This window comes from Wasmannia auropunctata, unplaced genomic scaffold, assembly GCF_000956235.1.
Source record: "Wasmannia auropunctata unplaced genomic scaffold, wasmannia.A_1.0 LD336026.1, whole genome shotgun sequence".
NCBI classification, from domain to species: domain Eukaryota; kingdom Metazoa; phylum Arthropoda; class Insecta; order Hymenoptera; family Formicidae; genus Wasmannia; species Wasmannia auropunctata.
The window spans coordinates 964,821-978,139 of record NW_012026864.1 but is presented as its reverse complement, the minus strand read 5'-3'; the positions used below and the strand labels follow the sequence as shown (position 1 = coordinate 978,139).

At 37.6% G+C, this 13,319-nt stretch overlaps 1 protein-coding gene across 1 annotated transcript in view; it reads left to right on the top strand.

Moving 5' to 3' along the window:
* Positions 1–8,409: 8,409 nt before the first annotated feature.
* The window catches only part of LOC105452685, a 38,791-nt gene continuing 33,881 nt past the window's right edge, over positions 8,410–13,319 (top strand). Inside the window, exons 1-8 of the mRNA XM_011694024.1 lie at positions 8,410–8,542; positions 9,054–9,491; positions 10,047–10,287; positions 10,547–11,018; positions 11,258–11,396; positions 11,760–11,937; positions 12,408–12,612; positions 13,035–13,146. Coding sequence (XP_011692326.1) covers positions 8,410–8,542; positions 9,054–9,491; positions 10,047–10,287; positions 10,547–11,018; positions 11,258–11,396; positions 11,760–11,937; positions 12,408–12,612; positions 13,035–13,146 — 1,918 coding nt within the window. The remainder of the gene's footprint in view (positions 8,543–9,053; positions 9,492–10,046; positions 10,288–10,546; positions 11,019–11,257; positions 11,397–11,759; positions 11,938–12,407; positions 12,613–13,034; positions 13,147–13,319) is intronic.

The following is a 13,319-nucleotide window of genomic DNA, read 5'->3' as shown; positions in this document are numbered from 1 at the left end:
AGATGTGTATAAGAGACAGGTCCTAGATTAATAATTTTACAGATGGCAGCCCTAACGCCGGAAAAAGTTTCATTTGGTTAGAACTCGATCCATAAACCGGTTTTCGCGCGGACATAAATTCCTCTTGCCGGTACAAGAGAAAGGATATTAGTTCTCCTTCGCCCTCGGGAATCCCGCGGATCTTTCGGCTCCTTCCTCCCCATTCCGTTCGTCACCGCGACCCGTCGTCCCAGTTGTACACGTCGCTTGCTCGCTCTCTCGTCTCCTAGGCGGACAACGTTGTCGCGATTGGTTGCTATGGGGATACCCTCCTCTCAGCTTTTGTTCGGCGTCAAGCAACAGCGTGCCCGATTTTCACTCCTCGTATTTGATCCCCGTGGCCCCGGATGTGTGTTTGCCGTCCCTCTTCCTCGTTTCCTTATTCTTTTACCGTCTCCACGAGCCTTCTGGGACTTTTGCACGACGTTGAAACGTTGTTCATTCGTCAGCGAGACCGCTTCTTGTCCGAGCACCGAAGAAAACGTTGTTACGTCTTATCCTCTCGTGCTGCTTTATCACGCTGGATAAATCGAAATTCTCCGAAAGCACGGGTAGCCACGGATTTTTCAACGGACGTCACTGCATTCCAAATATCATCTTTTGATTCCTTGGCTCGAGATGACCGAGTGGATCTTGCTCGAAGCATATTCGAGGGAAAATATTGTGATAAACATAATGTGCAAAGAGAAAATATTTGTATAGAAAATTGGAATTCTTCTGGTGGTTTCTAACTTCACAAACTACGTATTAATAAAATAATACATAAAATAATAATTAAATGATAAGTAATAATCCGATATGTTTAGTGCGTAATGTTACAATTTTCCGGATAATAACTGTACTTTGTTGCCAATTTCGTCTGCAATTTCGCGGAGCTCAAGGGAATATCATTGAACAATTGTAGGTATACGCGATATTTTTCGTATTAACTGACTTGGCGCGGTAGATCCCCCGGAAGAAAATTACATTTTTCGCGGTGGAAGTTTTCCTATAGCGAGGATGTTCGAGCAGAGGATATTTACCGACCGACGCCGTCATGTCTTTCATCTTTTAACGCCCACCTGTGGATCAGTATTTCTTCTAAGTATCAAGGCCTTAGGTACGACCACTTGGGACGCGCGCGAGTATCCCCGGCACTCGTATTGTTACGTCCATCACGAGCGATCGTATCGCGAAATGTGATCCCTCCGGTAGGAAATAATCGTGAATCGCATGTCGCCGAATAGAACTGGATACGGACGTTTGTTCTACTATCCTTCGTAAGTTACTTTCAATTCGCCTCGAATTGCTGATTTGCTGGGGGACCCACCGTCGTATATACATTACGATACATGCAAAGAACGTCAGAAGTTAGCAGGGAATTGAAGAACCGTGTCTGATAACAGATAAAGAAAATAAACACTTAAAACAGATTCTTGCATGAAAAGGTCTTTCGCGAGGTCAAGAGAGCTTGCCTCGGAAGCAATTATCGTCGGCTGCAATGCCAATTTCAGTATTAAAAGACTAGCGAAGCTCCTGGTATTTTGCTTCTCATATATATACCTAATTCTCTCTTTTTTCCTCGTCTCTCTTTTCCTTTCCCTCGATCTATTTTACAATCCATTTATTTTACACTTCTCATTCGTGACACGTTAATTTTGTGTTTTAATTAAAATCATCTAGCCAGAGCGATTCAATATGTTATACGTTTTCGGACGATATTAACAGTCCTTAACACTTTCAACACTACAATGTTTCTATAACATCGTTTGAGTTTGAAAATATGTATGAGTGACGGAAATTTTGTTCTAGAAACTTGGAAATTCCATGAAACATACATATCCCAAGAGTAATGAAAAAGTTAATCAAATACTCGACCCAAAATTTTCATTTCTCTCTTTCACGTGTTTAATTTGTGTAATATTTATTTTTTGAAAATATAACATCGTATTTTTAAGGAATTTAATGTATCGGCCGGCAGTCTTGTTCTGCAATAGTAATTATACTTTATTGCAACCAATATAAATTGAAAAATTGATTGATATTTAAATAGATTCAATATATACATTATCAGTATAATCGATATATACGGTTAATATGTTTTATCAATATACGTTTAATTTAATAATAATTATACGCTTAAATCTTTCTCTCTACACATATATGTATATAAAGTTTGAAATATATTATATATATATATAATATTAAATATTAAAAATATTCTTTTGGAACAATGTTCTTTAAATATTTGATACTTCATACAAAAATGTCTCCATGTAAAGCATATATTGATACTTCCATTATCGATTCCCTGTCATCCTCAAATATTTAACTCGATAGAAAGCTTTAACGCGTGGCAGACATGATCGAGTTTACAAAACGTAAACGTGCACACCGCACCGTCTCGATAAAGGGACATTTTACCATCATTTACGTGGAGAATACCGTTTCTATCTTGTAATACGTTTCTGACATTTCCGAATAAAAACTCGTTTTCGTATCGTACCGCTGTATTTGTTTCGTTTCTGTTATTTTACACTTACATTATGCATTTTTCATAGACTTCCGCTAAAGAAAGTTTAGTTTTTAATTACATTTTTTATCTATAAATAAATTTTTGTTTACATAGTTGAGAGAAATTAGTAGAATTTAAAGCTCATTTCAAAACAGATATTATTTTAAATCGCGTTTTCTCCAACAAAGCCCAACACAGCTCCAACAAACCATTTATTACAAAGCAATTCCTAAATGGAATTTCTAAAGAATAATCAGGACAATAACAACGTTTTTTAATAAAACAAAAATTATAGTTTATTGACTGTAAAAGAGCGTAGTAACAATATCCGTGTCAATTAAAATATCCGGAAAAGCTAGATGAATGTTGTTCAGGATACGTTTTGTTCCATTTTTTTTTCACCTGAAAAACCTTTCGCGATTCTCATCGAGAATGAAAACAGAGAGAATTTATTTTATCTGAAGGATGGCTCTTTTTGGCTTTTTTTTTACCTTGCATCCCGTTTTCTCTCATCTAACCGTTACTGGCCGTCAGCTTGTTCGCAGATGAGCTTGCGAAACGATGCCGGATGAGTTTTCCTTCCGACGAGTTTTGGGGTCGGATTTTATTAAGGCACTTCGCGTGGCCTGCGTCGCGATCTGCGATGCAAGGAAACGAATCCTTCAATTTGCACAGGTACTACCTCTCTAGGAGTCCTCCACCGAGTTTTTTTTCTGCGGATAAACTTTGCTCGTTTCTACGAGGTCGCAATCACAGCGATATCCCGCGATATCCTAAGAGTTATTATTACCTTCGCGAGCAAACATCTTAAGATGTTTCTCGCCACTACGGGAGACTTTACCACGTGGCATTTTGTATATAACTAAAAATGCAGTACAAAATTATAATCGTTCAAATACAAAACACTTGTTATTGTGAAACCTATTGTATAATACGAACCTATTGCACGTTCAACATCGAAATTTTATTCTGGAAAATGAACTTCTGAAACTTCTATTTTAATATAATGGTTTAAACTTTGAGAAGAACAGAAAATAGTATTAGAGAGAAGGGAATAAGCCACTAAAATGTGGTCACTATATTTTATTCCTGGATATAATTATTGCAAGATCTAAAAAGTTAATTTCTCACTGTTGGAACATGAGAAGGAAGTCTCGAGAGTTGATGATATATTCTAATCTCTCTACATTAATAATACTACTATTGGACCTAAAAATGCATTTGCATTCTTTTTTTTTTTTTTTAGAAAAATGCAATCAACGTTCATTGCTTCAAGTGCAGTAACAATTATGGCTAATGAAAGCATGTTTATGCTCTATTACTGAACGGAAAATGCAACGACCGGCGAATGCACGTTAGTTTTTTAAATGTGCAATCCTGTTTCTTGTATCTCACCTATGTACTATAGTTTCTGGTTACGGCGCTTCGAATTACACACGCGTGTCGTGTTGCGTAAAATTAAATTCAGGAGCGAATATGATATCGCGGAATATCTATTGCGCGTTCATAATTTCAATGTTAACGTGATGCTCGCACGAGTAATTCATTCTGTGCGCGTTACACGAGTAAGTCACCACGCAATTGCGAAGAGAACTGAAGGCTATATAGTACAACGAATATTATTTTGCTCATATATTTTTTAAAAACAATATAAGAATAAGAAATTTCCTTTCAATGTAATTGCTTGTGCATAATTTAAAATGATCCCTCCTAGCATTTTTCTGTTAAAAAATATATGATGCTGCAATAACAAGAAAATATGAACATATTTCTTACGTAAATTAATTTTATTTTCCGTTTTGATCCTCAAAACAGTGTTTCGCTCTTTGGTCGCGTAACGCGAGCCATTTTCCGCTCAGCTCTCGCAATCGGCATTATTAACGCACAATGGATGTTGAAACAGGAAATGTCAAAGCTGTCGTATTAATGACGTTTCGCCGGCCGATAATACAAGCCACAATGTGACGTTAAACCACGTATTATGGCGATGCGAGGTGGTGATCCGGATGGTCTACTTGACACGCGTTTATAATAATGCATCTTAAAATCGAGCATTAGAAAGTATCAAGAAGTCATGACACGAAGATGTGTGTGTGATTCATTCAATATTCATTTACTAAAAAGGGATAGAAACGTCTCCATTATTGTAATATAAAATTTTTTAAATTATCTTCTTAATGATGCAAAATAAATTTTGATTTTCACGTTTTTTAATTAACATATAGAAAAGATTCCAAGAATACTATTTTTAATTATTTCATAAACAAATCTTTTATTTAAAATGCTATTAAATTCTTAAAACTTCCTTGCACAATTATCAGTTTTACACGCTTTATGTTTTACAATTTTTTAAAGAAATTTAATGTATCTTTATATTAATGTGGCCGCAATAATAAAAAAGTTTCTATTTTAAAATTTGTTTTCTTAAATATTAATAAATTTATATTATTACTCTTTTAAAATTAATTTTTATTTTATAAAACGTTTCCTAAAATCAATTAAAACGTACCTTTAATGGTAAGTCTTTCATGATGCACGAAATTGGGATGACTGACAAAAAAATTGTTACACATTTTTTCGTTTATTACGCTGCATTATAAAAATGTTGTATTTAATACGATTATGTCTAATAGTGGGAAAATTGAAATTTTTATGCTTTTGATCCTTTTAAATTTATATTCTCTGCCGTAATGCACGTTTTTCGCGTAGTTTCTCACGCTTTACAAACCTCACCGCGGCTTTAGGATGCGGCTTTAACGCGGGCAAATAAAAGTTCGCAATCTGCGTACTCCCGTGCATCTGCACTTTCCCGTGGTCTCAAATAACATTAGTAAAAAAAAGGGACAAAAATCTGATTTTCTGTTGAGATTTGTATTGAGGATTTTTTTGTATTTCAAAAAACATTTAGCAATAAAAATATAATTGTTAATATTTTTTATTCGGATATTCATTTTATTTAAATATTTTGGATCCATTTTATTTGAATTTTTTTATGTGTTAAAAACACGCTACACATTTAATGCTCAGTTACCACTTATGTAAGAGAAAAAATTTGTTTTATAATAATCGTCCCGATTTTCAAGAAAAAGAATTTTAGAGAACTCGCGTTCCGCAAATTTTGATTCAATATTGATTAAACGTCAATTAAAACTAACATCAAATCGAAGAAATAAATTAAAATGCTTAAATGGAGAACAGGGAGGAATATGAGAATCATGAATTTGTAAGTTTTAATTGATTAATTACTGCAAGTAATATTAACTTATACTTTCTAATACGCAAAAATTTTTGTATTTTCAAGGAAGTTTTGCGTTCAAACTTATTGACAATCGATATTAAACGTGAGTTCGTTACTGATACTCGTTTGTTTGGCGGAGCGAAGTAATTGGGGCAAGTGAATCGCTAATTAGGTCACTTTGTGCATAAGTAAGCCCTATGGCTTTGACAGGGAGATTAATTAATTGTTGTCCGCGCACGTTTCTCGGGTCCAGCTTTCAAACAAGCTCGTGCTTACAGTTTTTTTCCTGTTTCACGGTTCTTCTAGCGAAATTGTAATTGCGCTTTACCGAAACGCTTTTGTCGCCCGTTGAATTACTTCTCTTAATTCGTCTTCTATACAGGCCGTTAAACTTGGCCGTTAACGACCGGCTCTGTTTAACATACGAATGGATTGGAGTTGGTCGACTCGCGATTTCTCTTAACATAAGGCTATGCGATATTCAAGTTTTAACGAGGTAATATCGTTATGACACAGTAGGAGTTTCTGGAATGTTATTAATATGGCAAAGCTTGTAGAACGAATCGGTCTGGCGGGAATTATGTGAAGATTATGGATGCGAAAGTGCGTATTTGAGTGAAATTTGTAGCGTTAAAGTTTGCGCATATTTGATGGGGAATGCAGTTCTATCAAGTTTCACTTAATATACAGAGTATCGAATGTGGGTGAAACCGGAAGTGAGATACTTATCCAAGAGTGATGCAGAAATTTTCACGTGACGCATTTATGATAATATTTCGCGTTTTAATAGATTGAATAATTTTAAAATCGCATTTCTTCTCGTACACGGTGAAACATTACATTTAATTTGATATCGTGGTGATCCGATTGATTATTATTCAACAACTGTTGAAATATTTTGATGAAATGTATGGGATTATTTTATAAAACATATATATATATATGTAATATTATATCATATTACATTTTGTCGCGACACATGTTATTTATTCACAGCGTTCTTGCATTGCATTATCATAATCAAACTCCATTGTCAGTCTCTTTACGTCATTGATTTTCGAAAATGCTTATTAAGAAACCGATGGCGGCGTCGGTTTACATAAAAATACAGCGGGACTCTTGTAATTAAAAGTGATCATCGATTGCTCCCACGCTATCTCAAGTATCATGCGCCTTTTCAGGATATACAGCATCATCGAGAGCGCGAGATGCCTCTCTACATCAACTACTTTACTACCCGGTAGCGGTCTATCGAAAAAAAAAGTTTGTGTGTGTGTATCTTTTGCAGGTCGGCCAGGCCCTTGCCATGCGATGTCGTTGCAGACCCCCAGACTTCGACATTACAGGTCGAAACAACAAATCAGATATATGCCTTCTAAAAAAGTTTTCAGTATGTGCTGTATACAATGAGAAAATAATATGCGGCTCTCTCGCTCTATAGTAATTGTATATATGTATTACGTTGTGTAACACATATATACATCTCGAGTTTCTTTATGCATCCACGCTTTTGGAATGACGTTCATCGGCGCTCGCGAAACACGCTGCGGTAACATTTTCTAGACCGGAGGCCGATACTTGTGTGATCTCGACGATCTCGAGCTTTGCATACGTTAGAAATGACTTCTCGCGTTTACCCGCTCTGCTCCCGAAGTCTACCTTATTCATATTTAAATCTATGCTAATTTCTCGTACGACGATAAAGAATTCAATTTTACATATATTAAGTAGTAAATGGAACATGTCATTGTCGCGGTAATTTTATATAGAAGCGAATGTCTTAAGAACTGAAGATAAAGCGTGTGAGAAAATGGATTCTTTTTTTTTTTAATTTTATTTTACATCTATAAGTGTCGTGCTCGTGATCACATTGATGTGAAATATTTCCTTGATTTTCTAAATGTTGATGTGAGAATGTTTATGATATTTGTTGTTAGATTTATTTCTATTTGTTACGTTTCAATTTGCCTTAAGCATTTCGCGTTGTTTCTAAAATTTTACATTCGCGCTAACGAAATCTGAGATTCTTCTTTCATTCTCGTTTTCGCGTGTCTCCACCAGAAACGTCGACATGGTCGAGCTTACACAACTGCCGTTTTTAACTTATTACACTTGCGTTCTTGTGTCTATATTGTACATACATTGTTAGAGTGTTGTTCTACTTAGCTACGTTTGTATTATCTTGGATATCTCGTTAAGTTCTTTCGATCGTACCTACGAAGTGGGTGAAGTAGACGAAGCGTGGTTTCGCGGCGGTTAAGAAGCAGGAAGAGGCTCGCATTTGTATATATTCAATACAAATACTCAATACTCTCTGAGTGCGCCTCCGCCCGCTGTATCTTGAATTACCGGAGTAGTTTCACGCACAAAAAAAAAATAAGAAAAAAGAAACACCGAGCATGACAATCGTCCTAGGCGCGATCGCGTTTTTTCGAGAGCTTAGACAAGGGAAACCACGACTTCGACAAATTATCACTTTTAAGCGCTCTGTTGGCATGGCCTGGTTTCACGTAACTTTATCGTTGAAAGATGCACCTTCTTCTTCCGTTGAAAGTTCTTCCGTGCCGCTCGCGAGCGGACGTCCCACTCTCCTAGCCGGCTTTAAACCGAGACCGCGCGCTTCTTCTTTTCCAGGACCATGACAGCGATCTGCTTCGTGTGCAACCTGCCGATCGTGACTCATCAGGTCGGGCTGATATGGCAGGGCGGCAATGGCTGGGACGACCTCGTGCGAGAGCAAGTGGAGGAGTCCACTCTGAGGCAACGCCTGGGTATGCATAGACACGCTTTTAGCCCGTAACCAGAATTTTTCGCACGAAAGCACATTATGGAAATTCGACGGTTTTCTCATGCAAAAGTGCTTTGAATTCATTTTCGTGAGGATTGTAATGGGCGATGTGTGCGTTTTGAGGGAATATTAAAGTCAGAAGTTAATGGTATTTATATTCCCCCTTCTGCCTTTTTCGAGCGAAGCGCATTTTTTTTTCAAAGAGAAACATTGCGGAATAGAAAATTGTGATACGAAAGACCGGTATTTCGAAAATAAAGAAATTTAATTTCGCGATCAAAATATATTTCATATATTTTCATTTCTCGAGTAATTTTCTTAGTTATATAAAATAATGTTTCACTATTGACGATCCGCTTTATTAAGGCTACAAGAACTCCCATTAAACTCCCATTACCGTCGCATCGGACTTCTGTAACGACTCGATAACAAGACGGTATCATCTTACAATTTATCGAACGACAATCTCTTCAGCGTAATGCGTTTGCCCTCAGGAACAGGCAGACGAGACTCCGCGGCACAGATCACGTCGATCTCGCCGCCGAACGAGACCCAGGATTGCTCGCCGACGAACCAGCGCCGTCGGCGATCGAGCCTCGCTCAGTTGACCGACATTCTGCGCGAATGGGGCGGCGGCGGTATCTCGACGAAGAGCAGCCGCGGCAACAAGCTCTGTCGAAGGGAGACCCTGGCGGACATCGCCAAGTCGCTGCCGTGGTCGCGACAAACCACCACGGACGCCAGCCACCTGGTCAGCCTGCGTAAAAGACGGGAGAGCTCGGTCGACAGCGGCATCCGCAGCCAGGTGTCCAGCAAGTCCAGACGGGACTCCGCCATCAGTGACTTTAAGAACGACATAGCCAGACTGTTGAGCAAAAAGGACTCGCAGCCGCAGCCACCGCCCACGGTCATCTCGCCCACGCCGCGTCGAGGTGAAATTTTCAGCGAGAGGAAAGCTTTGCCAGTAGCAGTCTAAAAATAGCACGCGCGCGCTCGCAGTTACAGCTCGGAGCTCTCCCGTTTCGTGGGAGTCACGAATTTTCGCGAGTCGCGATATCACTGGAAGTAAATCCCTTGGGGGATCAATATATGTTCTGTATGTGGAGTCGCGCGTGGATTTTATATTAGAAAAAAATAAAATTTCATTATTCACTGTATATGTTATTCACTGTCCAAGAATGATCGAGTTCGGAAAAATTGTCGAAAAGACTTACAAGCATATCCCATCTTCTTCCACCGTTTACGACGATATACGGATAACGTGTAGACCTGTACGAAATCTTTGAAATTATGTTATATCTTAGGAAATTATGATATTTTGTAATATTTTATGTAAACATTAAATTTTACGTCAGTGAATCTTACAAACGTTTACGTGAAACGTGAGTTTTCGAGTGCGATATAAAGCAAACTCATCTTTACGAGAGAAATATATTTAAATTATTACTTAACCAGCGTGTACCTTATTAATTACTGCAATATTGCAGGCTCGGGCGAATCGAGAAACTCTCGCCGTGGTTCGGGCGAGAGCGCGAGATCCAGGAGGGACTCGGTGATTACGGGACAATCTCAGAGCCCCGGCGATCGTAAGCACAATTGTCGTCATCACAGACGTAGGCAATCTCAACAGTCTGTCGACGGGGGTGGCGTCACGCCCACGAAGTATTACAGAAATGATCAAAGACCGAGCGCTTCCAGCACCGACAGCGCGGGCAGTAATACGGTTCGGTTAGTTAAATTACAATAGTCAATTAAATCATAATGGGTACGCAATAAATATAAATTAAATAATTAAATTTAAGTAATTCCCAGCTAATTATTTTCGAATAATTGATACGTGAGAAATTGCATACGTATATGCAATGTATTATGGTGATAAATGATATAGAAAATATCATTTAATATCTAAAATAATAAATTATTTAATCATAGCGCTTTGCACATTAAATATAATATGCGTTTTGCTCATCGATTTCCTTCTGTCCAGAGAACATCTGGAGACTCAGAGGAACTCCATGGACAAGAGCGAGAAATCGAGCAGTACCGAGGGCAGGACCCAAACGACAAGTTCCACCGTGATCGACACAAAGACGGCGATGACGATGTCGCCTTTGATACTCAACGGGAAGACGCCCGTTGTCACAACGACGATAACCGACTCGAGGACGACGACGGTGTCGATCAGCACCTCGCCAGTGATGCCCACCATGTCGACCTTAAGCGTGGACACGAGGGCCACGATTGAGAACAGAATCGGTGCCACGTTGGACGCATCCGTCAGTCCGCCGACTATCGTTATGTCCTCGGTAACGCCACCGGCGATCTCGCCGACGGCCGGAAGCAGCCTCCCGCTTCCCGGGACCTCGACTTCCGGTAGCTCCAGCCCGGTCGGCTCACCGAACGTTAACAACACACCTACGCATCCGTTACTTTCCACTCGAAGAGACTCGACCACGCAGGTAGCGGTTATCGATAGAGCCCCTCTTTTGGGATAGCAATTAAGCAGTTTAATTTCCGACGAGGCTATAATGCTACGTTTTTATCTAGTATTTAACGAAAGATCGAGCCTGCGTCTTTAATATTTACAATTGTATTTAATAAAATGATTGCTCATTGCTTCTTTGCTTAGAGATCTTCAATTTCGCTTGAGGGTAGCCTATCGTGTAGATTTTATAATGGATATCGATTCTTTCGACAGTGCAATTTCAAGGGTAAAGAAGTCTCGCCGAGTAAAGTGTCGAGGCTGATACGCCAACACGCAGCAATTGATGAATCGATGCCACCCACAGGACGTCGTGGTAGCCAACCAACTTTATCACCAGATCCTGATGATGGGGGTAGATACCAACTGTTGTTACAGCTAATTTGTGTTTATATATATATATATATATATATATATATATATATATAATATATAAAAATAAAATTCTACATCGTCCGTAATCCATTTTATTATCAATTTCACAATTGACTTAAAACATTTTGACTTTAAATCATCGCATTATAATTTCATTGGCTTTAAAATTTTGGTGACTGCGGATATATTCAAAATTTAAATCTTTTTTAAACTAATATAAAAAATTTTGTCAAAATTTCTCTTATATGTAAATAATGATTCTAGAAAATATTAAAGAAGATATTTCTTTGTAATCGAATAAGCGAACAGGATACATTAATCTTATTGATGTATATATTTGAAGGTCGGAAAGCACGGAGGGACTCTTTGAGTCCAGATTCTGCTTCCTATCTGCGACGTCGCGATTCAAAAAGTCATCTGAGTCCTGATAGAAACGTCGATAAGAGAGACATCAGTCCTATCAGACAGAGAAAAGGTCGATTAAGAAGACAGTCCACCTCCATGGCTGGTCGGCCACCACGGTACCTGTATTCTATTGATTTTTTAAATATATATAGTTGAACAAGACATACTCTTGATTATCAGCGCTTCAAATTGTTTATTTCAAAATATTTTATTTTAATGTTGTGTTTAAGTTTTGTATATTAAAAATATTGTTATACACAATTAATTAATATCTTTCACAAATTACTTTTATAAATCCACAATACATTACATAAAACGTTTTTAGATGTACCTATATTTCGAATTATTATTGTCAAATAAGGAAAATTGTAACAGAAATTAATTTATAATTAATATTTATCATTTACTTTTTATTTTGTAATTGTGAGATAGAGTTTTCACATTTAAATTAATCAAAACAATAAAAATTCTAGCAATGTTTCGTGAAAATTTATAGACATATATTCAATGCCATAGTAGTTATTATAATTTTGAATTTAAAGCTCTGTTAGACGATCTGTGTCTCATATCGAATTTTATATTTCAGATCGCCGGACAGTTCCTCGTGTTCATCCAGAGAGCCCAGTCCTTGCGCCCGCGCACCTGGCAATATTCACCATGCGCCAATAATACGACGGCAATCCACCACGGAAGAGATCCTGATAGCGCGCGGTTTTCGACGACAGAGTACTACCGAAGAGATGATACGATGCCGTAACTTTAGGCGACAGAGCTCTCAAAGCGACGACACGGTTTGTTTTTCTCAATTTGCAATAGATTCCATCTTAGAGTAAAATTAAAAGTATCAAAAGTATCTATTAAAAATTTCTATTAAAAAAAGAACCAGATCGGCAAAGAAGTTTTATCTATTCAATTTTCAAGGAGAGCATCAAGCAGATATATTCAATAATTTCTAGTAGTTTTTCTTTAATTCAAAAGTGAACTTTATAAGATAAAATCATTTCAGAAAGGAAAAAAATAAAAGCTTAAGCAATATTTGCAAAATAATATTTTTTTTAAATCAAGTATTAAAAAGAAAAAAACACTAAAAAGTAACATAACATGAGAATTGTTCTTTTATTTAAAATATTTGTTGAATTCTTTTAATATTTGTAATTAACATTAATCTGTAATGATCACTGTTAAAAATTTATATATACTGTGCATGTTGCAGGTTCAGAGATTTCGCGGACGAAGAAATAGCTCGGCTCAAATCACGGATGGCACTTTCGCGTCGATGACAGTCGAAACATCCAGCACCTTATTTGACAGCAGCACCCAGACTGGTGAGTAATTAAAAGGAATTTCGCTGATCAATAAAATAAACATTGCGCGCAGAGGGATCGCGGTGTTACAGAGAATTTCAGCGTATGTCAATTAAAGTTCTCTACTCGTCTGGTTTCCGATATCAAGAACTCTTTACGAGAGCGATTTTGAGAATTCTCAAGCTATTTATGAT